The sequence below is a fragment of the Periplaneta americana genome, chromosome 5 (assembly GCF_040183065.1).
Source record: "Periplaneta americana isolate PAMFEO1 chromosome 5, P.americana_PAMFEO1_priV1, whole genome shotgun sequence".
Taxonomy (NCBI): Eukaryota; Metazoa; Arthropoda; class Insecta; order Blattodea; family Blattidae; genus Periplaneta; species Periplaneta americana.
In genome coordinates this window covers 17697424-17721235 of record NC_091121.1, presented here as the reverse complement: position 1 = coordinate 17721235, position 23812 = coordinate 17697424, and the positions used below count along the sequence as shown (strand labels likewise).

The 23812-nt window shown below is 35.5% G+C and overlaps 2 protein-coding genes across 5 annotated transcripts in view; one reads left to right on the top strand and one right to left on the bottom strand.

Annotated features, from left to right (window-relative positions):
* The window catches only part of S1P (membrane-bound transcription factor site-1 protease), a 62317-nt gene extending 56792 nt beyond the window's left edge, over positions 1-5525 (top strand). Inside the window, exons 16-17 of one of the 3 annotated variants that reach the window (XM_069825420.1) lie at positions 587-697; positions 4747-5525. In XM_069825420.1, coding sequence (XP_069681521.1) covers positions 587-697; positions 4747-5077 — 442 coding nt within the window. In that variant the 3' untranslated portion in view covers positions 5078-5525. Of the gene's footprint in view, positions 1-586; positions 702-4746 lie in introns of those variants that run through there. The other 2 variants (XM_069825421.1, XM_069825422.1) reach the window with 2 other exon arrangements.
* A 7614-nt stretch (positions 5526-13139) lies between these two features.
* On the bottom strand, positions 13140-23809 carry LOC138699497 (acyl-coenzyme A diphosphatase NUDT19-like). 2 transcript variants are annotated; one of them, XM_069825425.1, is made up of 3 exons: positions 22923-23809; positions 18266-18473; positions 13140-14221 (listed from the first exon to the last, which is right to left on the bottom strand). In XM_069825425.1, the coding sequence occupies exons 1-3, from the start codon at positions 23670-23672 to the stop codon at positions 14025-14027; spliced, it is 1155 nt and encodes a 384-aa protein (XP_069681526.1). In that variant the 5' UTR covers positions 23673-23809; the 3' UTR covers positions 13140-14024. The 2 variants fall into 2 exon arrangements, with proteins under 2 accessions (XP_069681526.1, XP_069681527.1); XM_069825426.1 differs by having other exon boundaries at positions 13879-14221; positions 23484-23809.
* Between the last annotated feature and the right edge of the window lie 3 nt (positions 23810-23812).

Below are 23812 nucleotides of genomic sequence, written 5' to 3'. Positions count from 1 at the left end.
GCGGAACTGACCTTGTGCAATAGCCTACCTCGTAAATTGTGAGATGTGCGCAGACTCGAAAGTATTGATTTTTTCCGAGAAACAGATGTCGACGACCTTGATATAATCTAGAGAGTAAAAGAAACATTAATCTTGATATAACCTTGAAATTGAATTATACATTGAAAAACGAGATGACAAATTGAATTTATTTGAGTATTATTTACAATTAACGCTAATTATTATAGTAACAGAACTGACTTTATTTCAAATGTAGGTTATTTATTGTGCAATTGGTGAAATCGATACTTGTGCTTTCATATGGTGCTTTCTGATTGGCGGAACATCTGAACTTTGATGAATAGGTGTACTTTAATGAGGTCCATTAAAGGGCTGCTACCAGGTGTATAATTACTACATTTCGGCATGGTCGAGCATAAAAGCTTTTAAGATACTGTATGAAATGAATCTATTACGTGAGATCTCGAAAGTTACGAGTAATTCCTGTGTGCTAATTGGTGACCCACTTATATAAATAGCATATTTTAGTTTTTGTTCTAGTCCACAGTTTTTAACATGATTGTTTCATGGGCAATAACTATTGCAGGTACTCGAAAGTTCTGGAGAACCACATGGGCACCCTGCAGACAAGAGCACTACCACCATGTCCACACCTCGTCTGGGCGCAGCCCATCCCTCTCAACAAGTCCGCACCAACGTACGTAAGTCTCATTATTACAAGCACTATAGTTACTTCTCAGACACTGGATACTTGAAAAGTAATTAAACTTGTAATTTATTTAATGACAGGTATTTTAACTATGTTATTGATACTGCATTCCACACTATAAATAACATGCTGAAATTGTAGATCTTATGTCATATTCTTGCCCGGTTTCTATTATACTCAGTTAACTCTCAGTTACTTAGCTGCTCTTATAAATTTAACCGCACTGATAACTTTCAAGAGTTTCTGGAAAGTTAAATGTATATTTATCAGCACTTGTAACTAACAGTTGAGGTAAGGTAACTTCAAGTTCAGTATCTATTGTTGTCCATAGATGTCTCCACTAGTATTTTGTTAGTAATTTTTTTTAGTTATTTATATTTACTTTTGTTGCAGAAGTTAGTAATATGGCCGATTGGTACACAGTGAGTGCTGTACTGTAGGTGCAAGGCTTTTTAATTAAAGAACTGTGTGATAAAGGAGTGTACATATACACTTCCATCTCAATCATAATATGATTAAAAAAAGCAATATTTGTTGGTATTTGGCGTGATTGAGGTAAATAATACTAGTGGAAATAGGACTAGATGTAACTTCTTTAGTAGGCTTAATGCCTTCGTCTGTGTGTAAAATAGCCCACCAGTTTCCTTTTTAATGTAGTAAAAGTAATGCATTTGTAAATTTGTTGTAGGCTATATACGTGAGGTAAATGTTCGTATGCTTGCCAATATTTTGCCGGCTTCTAAAACCCCATGAGTGCTATTCATAGACATTTCGCAGCACGCACTACAAGCATACTAAGCTAGCCCTGGCTATCCACTGGTTACTAGTACAGAATTCAAATCATATCCTACCACTAACACTGGTTTATGAATACAAAAAACGCTGATCATCCACTGGAAACCCGTGCTAAAAATGTCTATGAATACGGCCCTATAAGTCCAATTTTTTTCCAATGTTGAAATTTTTGTATATTTTCAAAATGTGTCTGCTGGTAACACGTCATAAGTCTGCAAATGTTTCCATATTTTGTTGTTGTTGATGCTGTTTAGCCAACTGTCCAAAGACAGGTCTGAACCTCACAAGTGATACCAACAAGGCACCACTTATAAGGCAGCTAGAGCAGGAGATAATGGGATAGGGTGGCCAGTTTCTTTTCCCCCCCATCGCCGATTAGCTACATATTACACTAACCAGACTTCAGATGTATACAAACAGTTGTTCATCCTCTGGCGCTTATTGTCAAGTGAGCATGTTCAAAACAATTTATATGTGGGCGTAATTCCATACCGCTACACTAGAAGTCAACTCCACGAGATCTCGCACTTTCGTCAATGCTGCTAGTACGAGAGGGATCCAGGAAATAACGACCGTTTTGTTGTAATAATTAAAAAAATATATATTTATTTGAAAAAACAAAGTCTGTTACATAACTGAAGCTTCCTTTACTTCTCTACATAATCACCACCTACATTTAAACATTTGTCGTATCTGTTCACTAGCTTTAGAATTCCCGTGTTATACTCCTCTGCCGCCAGTTCATTAAGCCAGGTGTTCACCGTCTTCTTCAGCTCTTCATCACTTCCAAAACGCGTACCACCCAGAAAGTCTTTCAGCTTAGTGAAAAGGTGAAAATCGCTAGAAGCAAGTTCTGGACTATAGGGCGGATGATCAAAGATTTCCCAACCGAATTGATCCAGCAATTCTCGAGTTGAAGCAGCAGTTTGTGGGCGGGCGTTGTCGTGAAGAAGCACAACTCCTCTCAAAGGCATATCTCGCCTCTTGTTTTGGATGGCTCGCCGTAGTTTCACAATAACGATTTGCATTGATCGTAGTGCCTTTTGGCATGAAATCCAGCAAAAGAACACCTTTGCGATCCCAAAAGACAGTAGCCATGACTTTTTGTGTTGACAGAGTCTGTTTGAGTTTTCTCGGTTTCTTGGGTGATGAGGGATGATGCCACTGACGTGATTGGCGCTTGGTCTCTGGGGTGTTGTGAGACACCCAGGTCTCATCACCAGTCACAATTTGATCAAGAAAGGCGTCTCCATCTGTGTGATATCGCAACAAGAATGTCAATGCTGAGGCCATTCTCTGAGTTTTGTGTTGGTCACTCAGTTGCCGTGGAACCCATCATGCACAGATTTTGTGGTAGCCAAGATGTTGCGACATAATTTCACCAAGCAAAGAACGAGAAATATCAGGAAAGGCAATATGCAATTCGTCGAGTGATGTGCGCCTGTCTTGCAAGATTCTGTCGTTCACTTTAGTCTTCAGGTCTTCTGTGATGAGTGATGGGCGTCCGGGTCGAGTTTCATCGTGGACATTTGTTCGTCCATTGTTGAAAATTTCGCACCATTTTCTCACATTTCTTTCATTCATTACAGTATCACCATACACTTCTTTCAATTGCCAGTAAATTTCTGCAGGTTTCAAATGTCGGGCATTCAAAAATCGAATCACACTCCTCACCTCACAGTCGGCGGGATTATCAATCACGTCGTTCATTTTGAAGTAACACAAAATGCACAATGGGGACTTGTTGCAACCAGTACTCACAACATTATGAGAACACATGTTAAGGAAGCCAGTTGACCTTCAAACAAGGAAGGGGAGTCAGCTGTGCTGCGGGTATGCGCGAACGGTCGTTATTTCCTGGTTCCCCCTCGTATACAGTTGTCCGGTATTATTATAGTTAAGTATTTGTTCTTACCTTTCGACACAGATGACAGAACATTGTGAGTGGTCATGGTAGTCAGAATCCTCCTGCAGATGAACAACATATGCAATTAATTTTGAAGCTGTTAGATTGTAATCACTGAGCATTAAAGAGTCAGCATTGCATCTTTCACTATGTGTATCTTGACTAGAAACTGGGAATGTTCAAGACGGTACAGTACAGTACAATTTTTTTTTTTTATCCAATGCCACCAGGTTGTCTTTTCGACATTTCTGGTCTTCTCTCCTGGCATTGGCTTAATTGTAACCCACTTCTGAGGTTGGGGCGCCTGGAAGGCGGAGTTACATTACCCCAATGATGTGATAGGATGATTATGATAATGTGGTGCCAGGAGAGGTCTTAAATCTAAACTTAACCTAAATTCCAGACCATGGACGAACACAGGAATAATCCCCGTTAAGGAAAAAAGTACAGTACAATATAGTTGCCATTGCAGAAGAATGAACTTATATAAGCAGTATTTTATCTTTTAAAATAATTATAAAATGTAACGGATATTTATTTCTTAAGGGGTTTTGTTTTGTTTGGTGAAAAATGAGAAATTTTCAAAATAAATTTTTTTTCTTTAAAATACTCTGTGATATGTGTGGAATGCACAGCATAACATTTTGTGGGTATTTGTGCCCTTATCAGATGTTGAGACGTCATTTTTAAACTTCCTGCGCTATGGATTTTTAAATCACACACCCCCTTTTATCGGTTTCCAGTAACTTCATTTTTTTTTTTTGCTACATTGCCAGACAAAAATGGATATAATTTCTGAACTATTAAAGATACATGCATGAAATTTAGAACACACATTCTTTAGACTATTAGCAAACTTTTCTCTGTAACAGAATTTTGTTAGTTGATTTCATTTTAAAAATACGTCCGTTTGTTTGCAAGAAAGGAAATCAGAAAATTGTTATTAAATTTTAATTGTTTATTTTACAAACGTAGGGACTAATATCAAAATTCTGTTACAGACAGTTTGTAGAACATGCATTTGCAAATACATTGCAAAAAACTGTTTGAATCTATCTTTAAAAACGGTTTAGATATATCTGTTTTAATACAATCCTGCATTGGGTATATTTTTTTCAAATTTGGGCCCCCAAATAACTTTTTTATAATATTTTTATTTGGTTGAGTTGCCACAGCTATGAGCTCTCTACATACAAAAAATTAATATTTTACACCAAATAGGAAAAAAGTTTTAAAGAATACCATCCTCTTCCCTTAAGGAGGAAGTGGAAGAGAATAATCTTTCTTTATATCTTGACAATGTTGATAGCTGTGGTAATGTTTGCTGTGTTTGCAGTAATCTGTACAAGTCGCAGAAGCTGCTGTCCTTGTCCGTTGAGGTGCCGATGTGGCGTATGGGTCCACCACCAAAAGGGGGTAGTGCGGGCCAGGCAGAAGGGTTGTCTGGGGAGTTTTGGGGCTGGCGCAGTGAGGGCGTTGGTATTGGAGAGTACGACGAGGATGGCCTGAGTTCCATCCCAGCACTCGCCCTCATGCTGCTGTCCTGCATCGTGGTGTTTCTGGCATACCGGTACTACCGGCAGCGGACGCGACCACGTCGCAAGCGCCCACCGCGTCTCAGAAGGATCATGGCCGTCCTGAATGCAGGCCGTGTTCCGGCAGTCTAACAGTAGTGCAACAATGTCTTCCAAAGCGGGGCTGCGCTCCCATCGTTGTTACCAATCATCGCCATTTTTAATATCTTCGTAAGATTTTCTTGTAATAGTCCCAATGTAGGGTGGTGATACATATGAAAGCAACGTAACCAATCCCAGTGATATATATAGCGTACTTTATCATACCATAGGATGGGTAGGTAAGACTGAACACATGGTTTACTCACTAACATTCACTCGCACTTACACTATGCATAATTTTTATGAATCATTTTCATTGTTTTTTTATTCACCTTTTTATTGTCATTGCACTTGCATAAACAGCAGATATATTATTATATATAATTATTACAATTCTTCAAACTACTTTTTTTTTATTTTATAAAAAATCTTATTTTTAAACTGTTATGTGAATTTTATTTTAATTTCAAAGAATATAAAGTTTATTGTTTAATGTAAAGACTTCAATATACTTTCCCACCGAGTCATATTCCATTTTCCAGTGACTTTTCCATAATAAGAACATCAGACTGTATATGGCTAGTTATAGTCCCGTCGCTCTAATTTCCGGCAGCCAATCGCGTTGCAGGTCGGCTACATTTAAACGTGTACGTCTTGTGATTCGCTTATGAAGACGTTATTCATTTCTTAAGGCTTGATAAATACTTAATATAATCGCCCGCCATTTTGTCTCTTTCGTTGGCGTTCGCAGAAAGCACATGAAGACGTTATTTGCCGCTCAATTATTTGCTGAATTACAGTGCGTTTGATTTATTATCATAGGAGCTACGACATGATAATGTTTAACGGTGTGGCAAATAGACTCCTCGTATGGTAGCTCGGGAACGAAAGAACAAAAATGGCGAACGATACTACCTACCTAGACTTTATAGAGCCTTCACTTCCTAAGACGTAAGCAAAGAGGCGGAGTCACGCCGGAAATAACAGCGTCGCGACTATAGCCTTTATGTTATTAGATTTACATATGGAGGATACATGGGGAAAATGAGGAATGGTACGCTTTTATATATTTTTAGAAAACCCACTTTTAACATTTTAACCTGTACCAGTCTCTACAATAACGAATGTGCAGAAATAGCTACCTATTAATTTGTTATTTAGCTGTATGTATTGACAACATATCAACATAATATCAAATTGTTTTATGAATTCTTTGAACTGCTACATTGGATAATGATATCCATCTTTATTAACGTAGACGTGATATCTAAAATGTGTTATATCTCAGTTACTACTCGTTACTGGGTTGGATATATGTGCAAGAAATGCTCCTCCATCAACAGTGTTAGCAGTTGGCAGATACAGGGTGGAAGTGAAATAACCATGCAGATTGAAAGGAATGATAGGGTACACTTAAAGGAATCGAAAACCTATATTACATTTCGTGATTAAATGCACGGTTAATTAGAAAATTAAGTAGGAAGTTCCAGCAGTCTGGCAACATTGCTGCTAACATAGTCGTCTTTCTTCTCGTAATAAAAATGTTGTTGTTTTCTAATGCCAGGCGTTAGACAATAAAGTCATTTGACCTCTTGCACTCCAATATTTTTCAAAGATATTATCATGGCCAGCCACTGAAGCACAGATTTTGAGGTGTTCTGAATTCATTTCTTGGTTTGAGTTGCACAATGGGCAGTTAGGGGACTGATATACTGAATTCAAATTCTATGCAGGTGTTTGGCCAAACAATCATGGCCTGTTGCCAATCTAAATGCAGCTACAGATGATTTTCGTGGTAAATCGGGAATTAACTGTGGATTATGATGCAGAGAGTTCCATTTTTTCCCTTGGGATTGTGTTATCAAATTTTGTTTGTTGAAGTCTAAGTATGTAGATTTAATAAATCTTTTCACAGAGTAATGCGTAGATTTAGTAACAGGTCTGTAAGTAGCAATGCTGCCCTTCTTTGCTAAAGCATCTGCATTCTCGTAAAACTGTAAGAGGTCAACAAACTCAGGCCTGTCTTTGTACTAGAGCCTCCCTCTCTCGGTATGTTGCAATCTGCTCACATCGCTCATTGGCTTGAAATTAGTGGTTTTTAAACTAGATTTATACAAAAACCATCACGCTATTGAAATATGCTAGAGGAATAAATGAATCTTCATTAGATTTTCTATTGATCTGAACAAAAATCACAATTCTACTCGCAATATTTACCGAATAAAAGGGTGTTAAACATTTGGGGGGGGGGGGGGCATTTTTTTTTTTCTGAGAAAACCATGAACTTTCCACCAATATGGTACTATACTTTTTTTGTTACATACAACATGAGCTATTCACTCTAAAAATCTGCAGGGTTATTTCACTTCCACCCTGTATATTTAATTTTTTCTTTTTGTGTTCACATCCCCCCTTTTTCTCGTGTACTCTTCATATATTAAGAGGATAAAGTAATTTGTTTTAGGACTGTGGATTGAGCTTTTTATTATTCATTACAATTTCAGACAACTTATTGACTTCATATTGATGTGTGAATTATTTCGACTATTAACTGCATTGTTGTCTCGAGACTACACCTCATGGAATGAGGAAGGGGATTATTAAGTTATTAAGGTTAAGGCTCTGCACTATTAAATTTAAATATGGAGAGTATAAAGACAGAAATGAAAAGAAATATCATTTTATTTCAAATCCCAAGCATCCTTACAATCTTAACCATGCTCACAATTACAATTATGATCAGCATAAAAGTTTCAAGCCATTACAGGGATTTGCTGAATTCCCTGGTAAAATCCTTATTTTCACTCTAGGCTATACGATATGTGCTGCATTTTTGGTCCAGTAAAAATACTCATCTTTACGACAAAACTCTTAAAAATACTATTATGTTCTGTAAACAAAAAGAAACTGAAGTGTATAAAATGAGAGTACCGGTATTTTATGTGGACAAAATAAAGTTTAGATAATCAAGTTAGGCCTATACAATATTTCGACAGAATATCAAGTTTTCTATGTAAAGATCTATTTTAATCTTACATAGCATTACATCCATCTAGAGAAACTACAATTTCAAATAGTGAAGGAATTATCCACATCGGTTAGTTAGCTCCTGAGATTACTTCATACAAACACACATTCTCTGTATATTAATATTGATAAACATTTATATATTCTCAACATAGAATAGAAATATATCCGTATAAAAATAGTGTTAAATGAATAATATTCTCCTTTTGTTGTGTGCAAGGCTGCCTTAAATAGAGAGAGTCATTTGTTTTCATTTCATTATAGCCTATAGTCTGATGATGTATTGTTATTTTAAAACTCTTGTATCTCCTTAAACATCAGTCCTATCAAAATTGTACATAGAACAAAACTTATCGGAAATCATTTTTAAAGAATCTTTTGTTATGTAACATTTTTCATACTTACTTACTTACAAATGGCTTTTAAGGCCTTAAAAGCCAAGGTTCATTGCCGCCCTCACATAAGCCCTCCATCGGTTCCTATCCTGTGCAAGATTAAACCAGTCTCTATCATCATATCCCACCTCCCTCAAATCCATTTTAATATTATCCTCCCATCTACATCTCGGCCTCCCTAAAGGTCTTTTTCCCTCCGGTCTCCCAACTAACACTCTATATGCATTTCTGGATTCGCCCATATGTGCTACATGCCCTGCCCATCTCAAACGTCTGCATTTAATGTTCCTAATTATGTCAGGTGGAGAATACAATGCGTGCAGTTCTGCGTTGTGTAACTTTCTCCATTGTCCTGTAACTTCATCCCGCTTAGCCCCAAATATTTTCCTAAGCACCTTATTCTCAAACACCCTTGACCTATGTTCCTCTCTCAGAGTGAGAGTCCAAGTTTCGCAACCATAAAGAACAACTGGTAATATAACTGTTTTATAAATTCTAACTTTCAGATTTTTGGACAGCAGACTGGATGATAAGAGCTTCTCAACCGAATAATAAAACGCATTTCCCATATTTATTCTGCGTTTAATTTCCTCCCGAGTGTCATTTTTCATAACAATCGGAAATAAGCGAGATATTTCGACTTATTTAATTCAGGCCCCTTTATAACTCTCCTTTTAAATAAAGTATTTTGAATGCCATATAGTCTAAAATCTAACTTAATTTATATTTCAATTTTCATAGAAATCCGTTCAGCCATTATCGCGTGTAAAGGTAACAAACATCCAGACAGACATACAAACAAGAATTTCAAAAAAGCTATTTTTGGTTTCAGGATGGTTAATTTTACATGTTAACACCAATTATTTTTGGAAAAGCGAAAATTACCAGAAAAATTTCGGTTACAGGTTTATTATTAGTTTAGATAATAATAATACAATATTAAGCTGTAGCTTGATTGATTAGACAACACATCATCTACGCGTAAGTAGTCAGTTTCTGAGAGACTGTATCACATGACTTAAAAGGCAATTCTCAGGGAGGAAGGAATGCAGAATAAACGTGATGTCTCCAGATATCACAAGGGGAGACATGATGACTGGGTTTTTTTTTTGGGGGGGGGGGAATAGGGAGAAGGACTATTCTTTCTCAGAAAAATAAATTGGTTTTTGTTCAAGTTTTGTATTCCGAGTATTTGTTCGTAGATTGAAACCTCGAATTTTTTAAGAGGGAATTACATGCTACAATGTCTCTTCGCTGAATACACCCATGACAGGAGTGAGTCTGTAAACATGTGGCTCGCAACAGGAACAGTTTGGCTGTGAGATGATAACTGCACATTCGCAGACTCAGTTAATAAAAATCTAAACTAGCCAAACCTAACCTTCGTATATGCAAGATGAGTAACTGGAGCACGAAGGGAACTTCTTGATTTGATCTGGAATGTGCACGCAAAAATAAATCCAGGTAAGAATCACGCTGGCACTGCATGAGAGGTCCATGCATGCGCCACAGTCAAACTGTTCCTGTCACGAGTCCCTCCTGTCTGTAATGAGTCAAGATGACGTAAGTGCCACATCATGAAGGGACTGGTAATGGCACAATATGGCTTCCAACAGAATTAAGATTTGTTATCAAGAGTCTTGTGTTGCATTCTTTGGAGTGTTCCATTCTATGCAGGCGATTGCTCTGTTTGCGTAAGTCCAGTATGCTATTGTCAACCTTCTGTGGTGGCGAGGATTCATAATTAGGCCTGTCTGGGTACAAATCATCACCTAAAAACAGTAAACAAAGAAAAATTCTGTGTACCGATACTCTACATAAGCCACTTCTATGTCAAAATGATAACCATAAACAGTGTGCATTGTCATACATGGACATATGCATGCCTTTAAGAACCTTAGTTTTGCCAGATTTTGCATGTTGTTGTTTGGTGTCTGTTGAAGGGGAAGGAGATGTGTGGATAATAGTGGGGATAGGTCTGTGATTGGTATGTAGTATTGTGTCGAAATACTTACTTACTTACAAATGGCTTTTAAGGAACCCGAAGGTTCATTGCCGCCCTCACATAAGCCCGCCATCGGTCCCTATCCTGTGCAAGATTAATCCAGTCCCTATCATCATATCCCACCTGCCTCAAATCCATTTTAATATTATCCTCCCATCTACATCTCGGCCTCCCTAAAGGTCTTTTTCCCTCCGGTCTCCCAACTAACACTCTATATGCATTTCTGGATTCGCCCATATGTGCTACATGCCCTGCCCATCTCAAACGTCTGCATTTAATGTTCCTAATTATGTCAGGTGGAGAATACAATGCGTGCAGTTCTGCGTTGTGTAACTTTCTCCATTCTCCTGTAACTTCATCCCGCTTAGCCCCAAATATTTTCCTAAGCACCTTATTCTCAAACACCCTTGACCTATGTTCCTCTCTCAGAGTGAGAGTCCAAGTTTCGCAACCATAAAGAACAACTGGTAATATAACTGTTTTATAAATTCTAACTTTCAGATTTTTGGACAGCAGACTGGATGATAAGAGCTTCTCAACCGAATAATAAAACGCATTTCCCATATTTATTCTGCGTTTAATTTCCTCCCGAGTGTCATTTTTCATAACAATCGGAAATAAGCGAGATATTTCGACTTATTTAATTCAGGCCCCTTTATAACTCTCCTTTTAAATAAAGTATTTTGAATGCCATATAGTCTAAAATCTAACTTAATTTATATTTCAATTTTCATAGAAATCCGTTCAGCCATTATCGCGTGTAAAGGTAACAAACATCCAGACAGACATACAAACAAGAATTTCAAAAAAGCTATTTTTGGTTTCAGGATGGTTAATTTTACATGTTAACACCAATTATTTTTGGAAAAGCGAAAATTACCAGAAAAATTTCGGTTACAGGTTTATTATTAGTTTAGATAATAATAATACAATATTAAGCTGTAGCTTGATTGATTAGACAACACATCATCTACGCGTAAGTAGTCAGTTTCTGAGAGACTGTATCACATGACTTAAAAGGCAATTCTCAGGGAGGAAGGAATGCAGAATAAACGTGATGTCTCCAGATATCACAAGGGGAGACATGATGACTGGGTTTTTTTTTTGGGGGGGGGGGGAATAGGGAGAAGGACTATTCTTTCTCAGAAAAATAAATTGGTTTTTGTTCAAGTTTTGTATTCCGAGTATTTGTTCGTAGATTGAAACCTCGAATTTTTTAAGAGGGAATTACATGCTACAATGTCTCTTCGCTGAATACACCCATGACAGGAGTGAGTCTGTAAACATGTGGCTCGCAACAGGAACAGTTTGGCTGTGAGATGATAACTGCACATTCGCAGACTCAGTTAATAAAAATCTAAACTAGCCAAACCTAACCTTCGTATATGCAAGATGAGTAACTGGAGCACGAAGGGAACTTCTTGATTTGATCTGGAATGTGCACGCAAAAATAAATCCAGGTAAGAATCACGCTGGCACTGCATGAGAGGTCCATGCATGCGCCACAGTCAAACTGTTCCTGTCACGAGTCCCTCCTGTCTGTAATGAGTCAAGATGACGTAAGTGCCACATCATGAAGGGACTGGTAATGGCACAATATGGCTTCCAACAGAATTAAGATTTGTTATCAAGAGTCTTGTGTTGCATTCTTTGGAGTGTTCCATTCTATGCAGGCGATTGCTCTGTTTGCGTAAGTCCAGTATGCTATTGTCAACCTTCTGTGGTGGCGAGGATTCATAATTAGGCCTGTCTGGGTACAAATCATCACCTAAAAACAGTAAACAAAGAAAAATTCTGTGTACCGATACTCTACATAAGCCACTTCTATGTCAAAATGATAACCATAAACAGTGTGCATTGTCATACATGGACATATGCATGCCTTTAAGAACCTTAGTTTTGCCAGATTTTGCATGTTGTTGTTTGGTGTCTGTTGAAGGGGAAGGAGATGTGTGGATAATAGTGGGGATAGGTCTGTGATTGGTATGTAGTATTGTGTCGAAATACTTACTTACTTACAAATGGCTTTTAAGGAACCCGAAGGTTCATTGCCGCCCTCACATAAGCCCGCCATCGGTCCCTATCCTGTGCAAGATTAATCCAGTCCCTATCATCATATCCCACCTGCCTCAAATCCATTTTAATATTATCCTCCCATCTACATCTCGGCCTCCCTAAAGGTCTTTTTCCCTCCGGTCTCCCAACTAACACTCTATATGCATTTCTGGATTCGCCCATATGTGCTACATGCCCTGCCCATCTCAAACGTCTGCATTTAATGTTCCTAATTATGTCAGGTGGAGAATACAATGCGTGCAGTTCTGCGTTGTGTAACTTTCTCCATTCTCCTGTAACTTCATCCCGCTTAGCCCCAAATATTTTCCTAAGCACCTTATTCTCAAACACCCTTGACCTATGTTCCTCTCTCAGAGTGAGAGTCCAAGTTTCGCAACCATAAAGAACAACTGGTAATATAACTGTTTTATAAATTCTAACTTTCAGATTTTTGGACAGCAGACTGGATGATAAGAGCTTCTCAACCGAATAATAAAACGCATTTCCCATATTTATTCTGCGTTTAATTTCCTCCCGAGTGTCATTTTTCATAACAATCGGAAATAAGCGAGATATTTCGACTTATTTAATTCAGGCCCCTTTATAACTCTCCTTTTAAATAAAGTATTTTGAATGCCATATAGTCTAAAATCTAACTTAATTTATATTTCAATTTTCATAGAAATCCGTTCAGCCATTATCGCGTGTAAAGGTAACAAACATCCAGACAGACATACAAACAAGAATTTCAAAAAAGCTATTTTTGGTTTCAGGATGGTTAATTTTACATGTTAACACCAATTATTTTTGGAAAAGCGAAAATTACCAGAAAAATTTCGGTTACAGGTTTATTATTAGTTTAGATAATAATAATACAATATTAAGCTGTAGCTTGATTGATTAGACAACACATCATCTACGCGTAAGTAGTCAGTTTCTGAGAGACTGTATCACATGACTTAAAAGGCAATTCTCAGGGAGGAAGGAATGCAGAATAAACGTGATGTCTCCAGATATCACAAGGGGAGACATGATGACTGGGTTTTTTTTGGGGGGGGGGGGGAATAGGGAGAAGGACTATTCTTTCTCAGAAAAATAAATTGGTTTTTGTTCAAGTTTTGTATTCCGAGTATTTGTTCGTAGATTGAAACCTCGAATTTTTTAAGAGGGAATTACATGCTACAATGTCTCTTCGCTGAATACACCCATGACAGGAGTGAGTCTGTAAACATGTGGCTCGCAACAGGAACAGTTTGGCTGTGAGATGATAACTGCACATTCGCAGACTCAGTTAATAAAAATCTAAACTAGCCAAACCTAACCTTCGTATATGCAAGATGAGTAACTGGAGCACGAAGGGAACTTCTTGATTTGATCTGGAATGTGCACGCAAAAATAAATCCAGGTAAGAATCACGCTGGCACTGCATGAGAGGTCCATGCATGCGCCACAGTCAAACTGTTCCTGTCACGAGTCCCTCCTGTCTGTAATGAGTCAAGATGACGTAAGTGCCACATCATGAAGGGACTGGTAATGGCACAATATGGCTTCCAACAGAATTAAGATTTGTTATCAAGAGTCTTGTGTTGCATTCTTTGGAGTGTTCCATTCTATGCAGGCGATTGCTCTGTTTGCGTAAGTCCAGTATGCTATTGTCAACCTTCTGTGGTGGCGAGGATTCATAATTAGGCCTGTCTGGGTACAAATCATCACCTAAAAACAGTAAACAAAGAAAAATTCTGTGTACCGATACTCTACATAAGCCACTTCTATGTCAAAATGATAACCATAAACAGTGTGCATTGTCATACATGGACATATGCATGCCTTTAAGAACCTTAGTTTTGCCAGATTTTGCATGTTGTTGTTTGGTGTCTGTTGAAGGGGAAGGAGATGTGTGGATAATAGTGGGGATAGGTCTGTGATTGGTATGTAGTATTGTGTCGAAATACTTACTTACTTACAAATGGCTTTTAAGGAACCCGAAGGTTCATTGCCGCCCTCACATAAGCCCGCCATCGGTCCCTATCCTGTGCAAGATTAATCCAGTCCCTATCATCATATCCCACCTGCCTCAAATCCATTTTAATATTATCCTCCCATCTACGTCTCGGTCTCCCCAAAGGTCTTTTTCCCTTCGGCCTCCCAACTAACACTCTATATGCATTCCTGGATTCGCCCATACGTGCTACATGCCCTGCCCATCGCAAACGTCTGGATTTAATGTTCCTAATTATGTCAGGTGAATAATACAATGCGTGCAGTTCTGCATTGTGTAACTTTCTCCATTCTCCTGTAACTTCATCCCTCTTAGCCCCAAATATTTTCCTAAGCACCTTATTCTCAAACACCCTGAACCTATGTTCCTCTCTCAGAGTGAGAGTCCAAGTCTCACAACCATACAGAACAACCGGTAATATAACTGTTTTATAAATTCTAACTTTCAGATTTTTTGACAGCAGACTGCATGATAAGAGCTTCTCAACCGAATAATAACACGCATTTTCCATATTTATTCTGCGTTTAATTTCCTCCCGAGTGTCATTTATATTTGTTACTGTTGCTCCAAGATATTTGAATTTTTCCACCCCTTCAAAGGATAAATCTCCAATTTTTATATTTCCATTTCGTACAATATTCTGGTCACGAGACATAATCATATACTTTGTCTTTTCGGGATTTACTTCCAAACCGATCGCTTTACTTGCTTCAAGTAAAATTTCCGTGTTTTCCCTAATCGTTTGTGGATTTTGTCCTAACATATTCACGTCATCCGCATAGACAAGAAGCTGATGTAACCCGTTCAATTCCAAACACTGCCTGTTATCCTGAACTTTCCTAATGGCATATTCTAAAGCGAAGTTAAAAAGTAAAGGTGATAGTGCATCTCCCTGCTTTAGCCCGCAGTGAATTGGAAAAGTATCAGATAGAAACTGACCTATATGGACTCTGCTGTATGTTTCACTGAGACACATTTTAATTAATCGAACTAGTTTCTTGGGAATACCAAATTCAATAAGAATGTCATATAATACTTCCCTCTTAGCCGAGTCATATGCCTTTTTGAAATCTATGAATAACATTGTGTCGGAATAGGATACAAATTTTCAAAATTCAGTTGAGTGCTAAGGATATGTTGTGTTTGCATTTTTGTGTGTTTCTATATTTCGTACTGTTCTAGTATGTTTAGTTTTTTTTTACTTTTCGGTTCAGTGTGTAAAATTTCCATATCTCTTCTTATAGTGTTGTATTTGGAGTTGGTGATGTGTTGTATCATTTTGTTATGACTGTGATTGTTTGTTGTATCGTGTTTGAAAAGACCTGCCACTCTGATGTAAAAGTTATTACATCTGTTGCATGTTGATTTTTAAACACCTGTTAGGTTGTATTGTATTTGTATGTTGAGATGTTTTTGTAGTGTATTCTCTGTGCAATGTTGTGTTTTAGTTTTCTGGATGAAGGTGCAGTTTGATATGTGTTTTTGTTTTCGTATGTTAGTGTGATGTACTTCTTGTTGTCTTGTGTTTTTTTGTTCCTTGTGATTATGTTTTCTCTTTTTCAAGATGTCTATTATGTTGGGCGTTATATCCATTCTCTTGTACTCTACATTTTGATTTGTGTACTTCATTATAATCTTGTTGGCCCACTGATATATTGATTAATCTGTGAATCATGGATCGAAATGCTGCATGTTTGTGTTGTGTTGGGTGATTAGAGACGAAGTATGTATATGTGTTACTGTTGTTGGTTTCTTATAAATTTTATAATTTTATCTGTTATATGCCTTTGTTATTATCATTTCTAAAAATTTATGGATTTGTTATTCTCAGTTTCTAGTGTGTAGTGTAGTTTTGAGTGTATCTTGTTTATGTGTTGGTGTAGATTTTCAACTGTCTTTTATTTCTTTTGTATAAAATTTGAATATTATCTGTGCCAATGATATTGTCTACATATGTATTATTATTATTATTATTATTATTATCATCATCATAGTTATTATTATTATGGTTATTATTATTATCATGGTTATTATTATTATCATCATCATTATTATTATTATTATTATTTTCATCATCATTATAATCATCATCATTATTATTATTATTATTATTATTATCGTTATTATTATCATAGTTATTATTATTATTATTATTATTATTATTATTATGGTTATTATTATTATCATGGTTATTATTATCATCATCATTATAATCATCATCATTATTATTATTATTATTATTCAGGATGTGTGTTCTGTGTTATTTATAAAGATTTTTGCTAAGATGGGTAAGTTAAAAGTTAAACCTTCGATTTGCTTCAATTATTTATTGATATATGCGAGGTATTGTATGTTCATTTATGATATGTACTGACACTGCCAGATGACTGCATAGAATACCGGTATTTGCAGAGAATATTCCAAGTATTAAAGTCACTTGTGCTATAAGCTACCAGTACATGAATTGTTACAAAATTTAAGTATGCTGGAAATGTAGAATACAAAAAGCATACATAGGAGGGGCGACGTTTTGACCCAGAATATCCAAATATACTTCGTGTGAAACATTCAAAAACTTTTAATGTCATAATAATTTATAGTGCTAGCAAATGATCATGGCCCCCCAACAGCTTTTAATTAACATTCCTAACATTTACAAAACAATTTTGAAAGCAGTTAGAACCAACAACAGACTTTCAGATTGGCAAAAATTCATAGCGTAGTAAGACAAGGCTGTAGCTTATCTTCATCACTTTTCATCATATATATATATATATATATATATATATGTACAGAACCATTAAAGACTGGAAAGAGAAGCATCTTGGTTCAATCTCTATCAGTCGAAATTTAGTTTCACAGTCAACTCGTTGCTGATGTTTTAGTCCTAGTTGCATGCAATGAAGCTGAGCTTCAGTTTTCAGTGCATATAATAGTCTAAATATCAGCGCAAAGTACGACATGGAAATCAATATTGAAAAAACAAAAATCATGGCATTTCGTGGAAATACCCGGTCACAAGCAAAATTTGCTTAAACAACAAATTAATAGAAAGACTAAACGAGTTTACATATCTTGGCTATAATTTAACATTTTTTGGTGAAACAGATATAACTTCTGAAATTTGCAAATATAATAAAACAATGGGAATAATCAACAAAATTATGAAGTCTTTTCTAGTATAGTGACACACAAGAATATGTTTGTATAAAACTTTAGCTAGATATGTACTATGTTACTGAAGTGAAGCACAGACAATGAGAAGTACGGATATCAGCAGAATAATGGTCTGTGAAATGAAATTTATGAGAGCAACACTAGGATATAGTCGCTTGGACCACAAAAGAAAAGAGGATATTATGCAAGAACTCCAATTACAACCAGTCTCCCATTTTATAAACAAGTACCAGCTGCAGTGGAAAAACCATGTCTGACAAATGAGTTCAAGAGATTTTTTGTGACTTGTGGATCGCAGGACAAAAGCTGGCAGTGCAGCTACAGGTAGTAAAGGTGCAGCCTTATTGGTAAGGATATAAATTTGAATTCATTGTGTAAGACTTTTCTTTTAATGCATGTCGTGCTGTCCTGACTTTGATTACATTTTTTTTAATGAAATTTTCAGAATAGGTAATTAAAACAACTAATATACGGTAATTGATTTATGCATTGATAGAAAGGAAGCATAACATATTCTCAATTTTTCTTGATATTTTTTGTATTTATCAATTGTATTTGCCAAATAATATAATATAAACTACCTGGAAACACAGTTAGCTCTCCATCACTTGTTTTTATCCTTACAGGCATCCATAGTTCACTTTCTGTCGAGCTATGTTCAGCAGCAAAGCTGGTCAACTCCTCAATATTGTCAAACTTATTCAATCTGGCCAGTTCATAAAACTGTGGTGGTGGCAATATTACTTTGTTTTTGACACACAAATCCAAGACTTCTTCTGGTGTGGACCACTATTTGAAACAAGTAAAGATACACATTATTTCATTTCATATGTTACATTTTCAGATATGAAAAAAATGTTGAAACAAGATTTTTTTTTTGTTAAGTTTATTTATGCACGCTTTAACATCTGTGGTCATATCACGAGTTCAGAATCTGTGGGTGTAACAGTAGAACTATTGTTGAGGTCCTGTAAACTAGAATTATTACTCTATTTTGAATTATACCGTTTCCATATTTTATTTATTTATTTATTTAATTATAATATATACATAAAAACGTTACATTAAAATACCCCGAAAGAGCAAAGCTCGTGTTCGAGGACAGTTCCGTTACATAGATACACATACTTTGTAGACAAAATACTTAAGAAAAAGCTCACATAAAGATTGTAATAAAATTAGTAAATAATAATACTAATAATAACTGAGTGAAAAAAGAGACGATGTTTAGATTGATGGATTAATATTAAATTATTATTAGTAGTATAATTAGTGCAGGTCATGTTGATATAGTAACCAAGATCAAATAGAAAAATACACTTAGGATAGAAATAAACTTGTTTTACAATACATGGTACATAATATATATACAGGGAAGTCTGTCATATAAATTTTTAAATTCTGGATCTGAAAATTTCATTGCTTAAAGTAGTCTATTCTGGATGAAATTTTATTATCGAATTATATAGCCGTGGACCATAATTTGTACTGTGTAGTAAAGCAGCAGATGTGAAATATTTAGGTTCAACTAATTTAAGAATTTCATTTCGTCTCGTATTATGAGCATGTGGCTGAGCTACAAATTTCGTTTTATTTTTATGATAGAATTTCATTAAAGAGTATTTATAAATTTGGTCAATTCTAAAAACATTCAATTCAGAATGGATCAAATTTGTTGGATAATCCAGTCGCCTTTTCAAACAAATTTTGATTATACGTTTTTGCAACATAATTAGAGGAAAAAGAGCAGTTTTTGTAATGCCTCCCCATCCAATTATACCATATTGGATAACAGATTCAACTAGAGCCAAATAAACCAAACGTAATACATGAGTAGGCAAGTAATGGCGAAGGTTTACAAATTTGTAAATTGTTTTACGTATCCTGTTGCATAAAAAGGTGATTCGTCTATCCCATTTCAAGTGCTGATCAACAATAATTCCCAGGTATTTCACATCTACAGATTCTTTCAGGCAAGGGCATTTACAGGTTGTAGAGAGTTTACAAAATGAGTTGTGGATTATTAATTTTAAATGAGAAAGTGATTTCAATTTGTTCAACCCAGAGACTGTTAAAGAAAATGGCACCAAAGTAGTTTTAGTTATATTTAGAGATAGCAAATTTGCATCAAGCCAGTTTTTGATCAAATTTATACCTACATTGGCATGTTTATAAGTGTCCTCCCAAGTTAAACCACTGAAAATCACCACCGTATCATCAGCGTAAGAATAACAGGAGACATTATGTACTTTCAAATCAATGTTTAATAAATCATTAATATATATTAAAAATAGAATAGGACCTAAAATTGTTCCCTGAGGGACACCTATATCAATATTTACATTTTCACTGATATTATCATCAATTTTGGTTACCTGAGTTCTTTTGTTTAAGTATGATTGAAATAACTTATGCGCAATACCCCTGACTCCTATATCAAATAATTTGTCCAGAAGTAAACGATGGTTAACCGTGTCAAAAGCTTTCCTTAAATCTAAGAAAATCCCTAAATATTTAGAACCATAATCCAACTCCTGCATAATTTTACCAGTGACTTCAATAATTGCGTCATCCATAGATAATTTATTTCTGAAGCCATACTGATCTTTGGAGAGAATTTCATTTTTCTCTAAGTAATTTACTAATCTGTTTTTTAAACATTTTTCTAATATCTTTGAGGAGCTAGAGAGCAAGGATATAGGTCTATAGTTATTCAGACTTTTTCTTTCCCCTGACTTATGGACCAGTACAACTACAGCATTTTTCAGAGATTCTGGGAAAACTCCTTGGGTGAGACATAGATTGAATACATAAACAAGCGGTTTTAATATATGTTTAATGATAATCTTTAATGTGTTATTTGTAATATGGTATTAAAATTTCAGGTTTTCATGACAAATGGATTGAGGAGAGATATAGAAATTGATGCTTTATTATTTATTTTTTTAGATTTGAGTTGGTTTTCGTTTACTACATATTACTCAGTTGGTTTTGAATTATTCTGTAATACTGTATATAATGATCATTAATATTCTTGTATCTCCGTTTAAGTTAGATCTCTAAAACTGCATGTATTTTGTTCAATTTTCCATGTGCGTATGCATGCAATTTGGGAAGAATATTGAAAAAAAAAAAAAAAAATCAAGTTGAAAACGTACGTTCAATTAAGATACATGCAGATTTTGTGTCTACATGTGTGTCTTGTATTTAGGCCTACGTCGTTCTCAAAATTGTGGTTGAACATTCCATGGGCACTTGTATTTGCGATAATCTTCAATGAAGCTAATCGTACTTGCCGCCATTTTCAGCTTAAAATGTCTATCATCACCAAACAAAACCATTTTCAGTTTATTCACAGCCACCTAAAACAATCAGCTGCTTGCTATATGCTGATGTTGAACGAAATAACGCACAAGATACCCACCAGCAATGGGTAGTTTTCAATTGCTGCATATGTTCTCATTTTTTATGAAAAAAAAAAAAAAAAGTCATGCACAATTGAATATGTTTCATTCACTCTTGCCTGCATTGCTTGAATAAGGAGAGTTTAAAGAAAAGTTGAACCCTGTAGATGCACCTTAACATTCATTGTTGCAAATGGCAAATGCACATGAATGATTTCGTGCAAGATCAAATGCGCAATAGTAAAGGTTTCTATTTAATTTATTAATGCACCTAGTTATTGATTATTTTAAGTTACATAAAATTAACCGCAGTTTGTTGGTCTATTTTATTTGGAAATTCATGTAAGTTTGGTGCAAGAGGAGGCATAATTGTCTGAAATTAAAAAAATTGTTTCAATATAATTTTTTTATTTAAGCCTCCATATTAAACCTATGATTTTAGCAGTTACATAAGTATGAAGTTGATTTAGACATTTGTTCATTTCCATGCAGTGGTTTTTTTTATAAGAAAAAGTGTACAAAACCCCATTTAGTTACAGCAAACAAATGTATATCTCCAAGCCAGTTCTCTCCTCACCATAAGAAGTGCAAGAAAACATTCTCTGTCAGTAAAGTCCTAAATGCTGCGCTCTGTCCTGATTACATATGTTAGGTGGGTAATAAGTATACACTTTAAAATTAATTATAAACTTCACATGTTCATAGTTACACATTAGGGGGCTTACATTAGTTTAAGCAGTAAAATAGGCTTACTTAGCTGGAACAGACTGGAGAGCCTAATCCAGGAACAAGACAACTAATAATAGGCTTGTTTGTTCAAGTGTAAGTGCTTATATATATATTGAAGTTGCTTTTAGCATGCAATAGCATATTCAAGGAATTTATTAATAGGCGAAAATGAGCCATTTCCTATTAATAATTAATAAGATAAAGTTATGTTGTGATTATTAGACTCTGGTTAACATAAACAGTATCGTAAAATTGCTGATGTAATAGGCTATATATACATGTTTTGCAATATAATGTTTCACTAGAGTTACACCATTATATCAATTTCTAATAATTAACAAAATTCATTTCCATATTACAAAATTTATTGTAAGATTATACAACTAGAATTTGATAATTATTCAAGTTCCTATTAATGGATATATTTTTTTATGTATATCAGTTCAAAAGCCTACAGTGTTGTGATTTGTTTCAAAACCACTAATGAATTTAGCATTTTTAAATGTAATAATAATGTTTGGCTTATTTGCAATTTCATAGTCAAGTTAGAGATGTAATTTTGTTCAATAATCCCTATTGGTACCTATGTAGCAAAAATACTTCCTTTTTCTTTTTTCTTCGCAATATGTACATTTAACTGGTACAGTAATTTTGCTGAGGGTACGTCAGTGACAGCAGAAATGCAATATTAGCAGCATTGATTTTTAAATTGTTAGTCATTTATTACCATTAATATTGTACAGATACGGAAATAAAATTTGCAGCTCCCTTATTGTTTCATTTACAACACACTGCGCATGTGCAGTAAATAAGAGTCCCTGTATATAATTATGTGCTGCTTGTGGACAGTCGTACGAAATTGTCGCCTACATAAGGTGGACTCCCGCCAAGACTCGCTCCAAATTTTAATTCTGTATCTGTACATTGTCATATATCGTCATTTTGGCAACCTGCAGGCTGTTTTGCAATAGGCCATTATTATAGTACAGAAATTGTGAAAACTTGCATTTAAAGACGATTTCTCTTAACAGATTTTCCTCCATAATCAGTTAATAAATATTCCGGCTTCCTATTTAAAATAAATTAGGAACATTCTTACATGTACCTTAAGCTCGTTCATTTCAAAGTCATCGATAAAAGCTGGCGGCATCTGGTCAAGAGCAACAAGGAAAAATATTGTATTAAATCTTTTAGCATAAGAAGAGGGTGTGAGCCAATTGCTCCATTCTTGTAAGGCCCAAATATCAGGATAGCAATTAAAATGTTTACAAAGATTAATGAATTCTTTCGAATTATTCTGGACTATTTTTTGCCACTTTTGTATTTCGTGTCCTGATACATACGATGCCCATTTAGAGGGCGCCTTCGAGTGCGCGTGTATGTTCTTGCACAGCAAAATTCCGCATTCTTCGAAAGTTTCGCGTATACCAGTTATTCGAAGTGATATCGATTTAAGTATTTCGTTTTTGTTGTCATTTTCAAATATGTTAATTTTTTTATTCGTTTTCGTGTTGGTAATTGTTTCAAATGCACTTTTACCAAGACCGCATTCGTCAAATAATTCCAACCAGTCCTTTGAAGAGTCTGAAATATCGACATTTCCACCAGGAAAAACGTAGCTATCAGGCATAAATGTATCCTTACTGCCGCGCTTTAAACTAAGGACCTTGAAATTTGTCGTCCTTGATTTTTGATCTTCAGTGGAGATCCCTTCCACAGTATTCACAGCATTTTTGTTCAGACTGTCCACTTTGCATGCTGCGAATCCATGTTTTCCGGACGCTGTTACAGTCTTTGGAAAAGAGATCCTTGCTGTAATAATAACACTAGACGCTTCTCTCCAGTATTTCGACATTTCACAGTGGAAATAATAATTATGGTAAAAAATTACGCACGAATATGACAGCGTTGGAATTTTTATATCGGCGTAGTCGATCGTAAAACTTCATTCACGCGACAATACTCGATAAACAGTGCTCTGCTTGGATTAGTTTA

Bases quoted from the DNA above. Each gene is read 5' to 3' on its own strand.
- LOC138699497 (XM_069825425.1), bottom strand. From the start codon at position 23,672: ATGTCGAAATACTGGAGAGAAGCGTCTAGTGTTATTATTACAGCAAGG. The intron at 18,474-22,922 runs GTACATGTAAGA...TGTTTCAAATAG, and splicing joins TTGAAATGAACGAGCTTAAG to TGGTCCACACCAGAAGAAGT. The intron at 14,222-18,265 runs GTAGTTTATATT...TACTGTTTTTAG, and splicing joins AGAGCTAACTGTGTTTCCAG to GTGATGATTTGTACCCAGAC.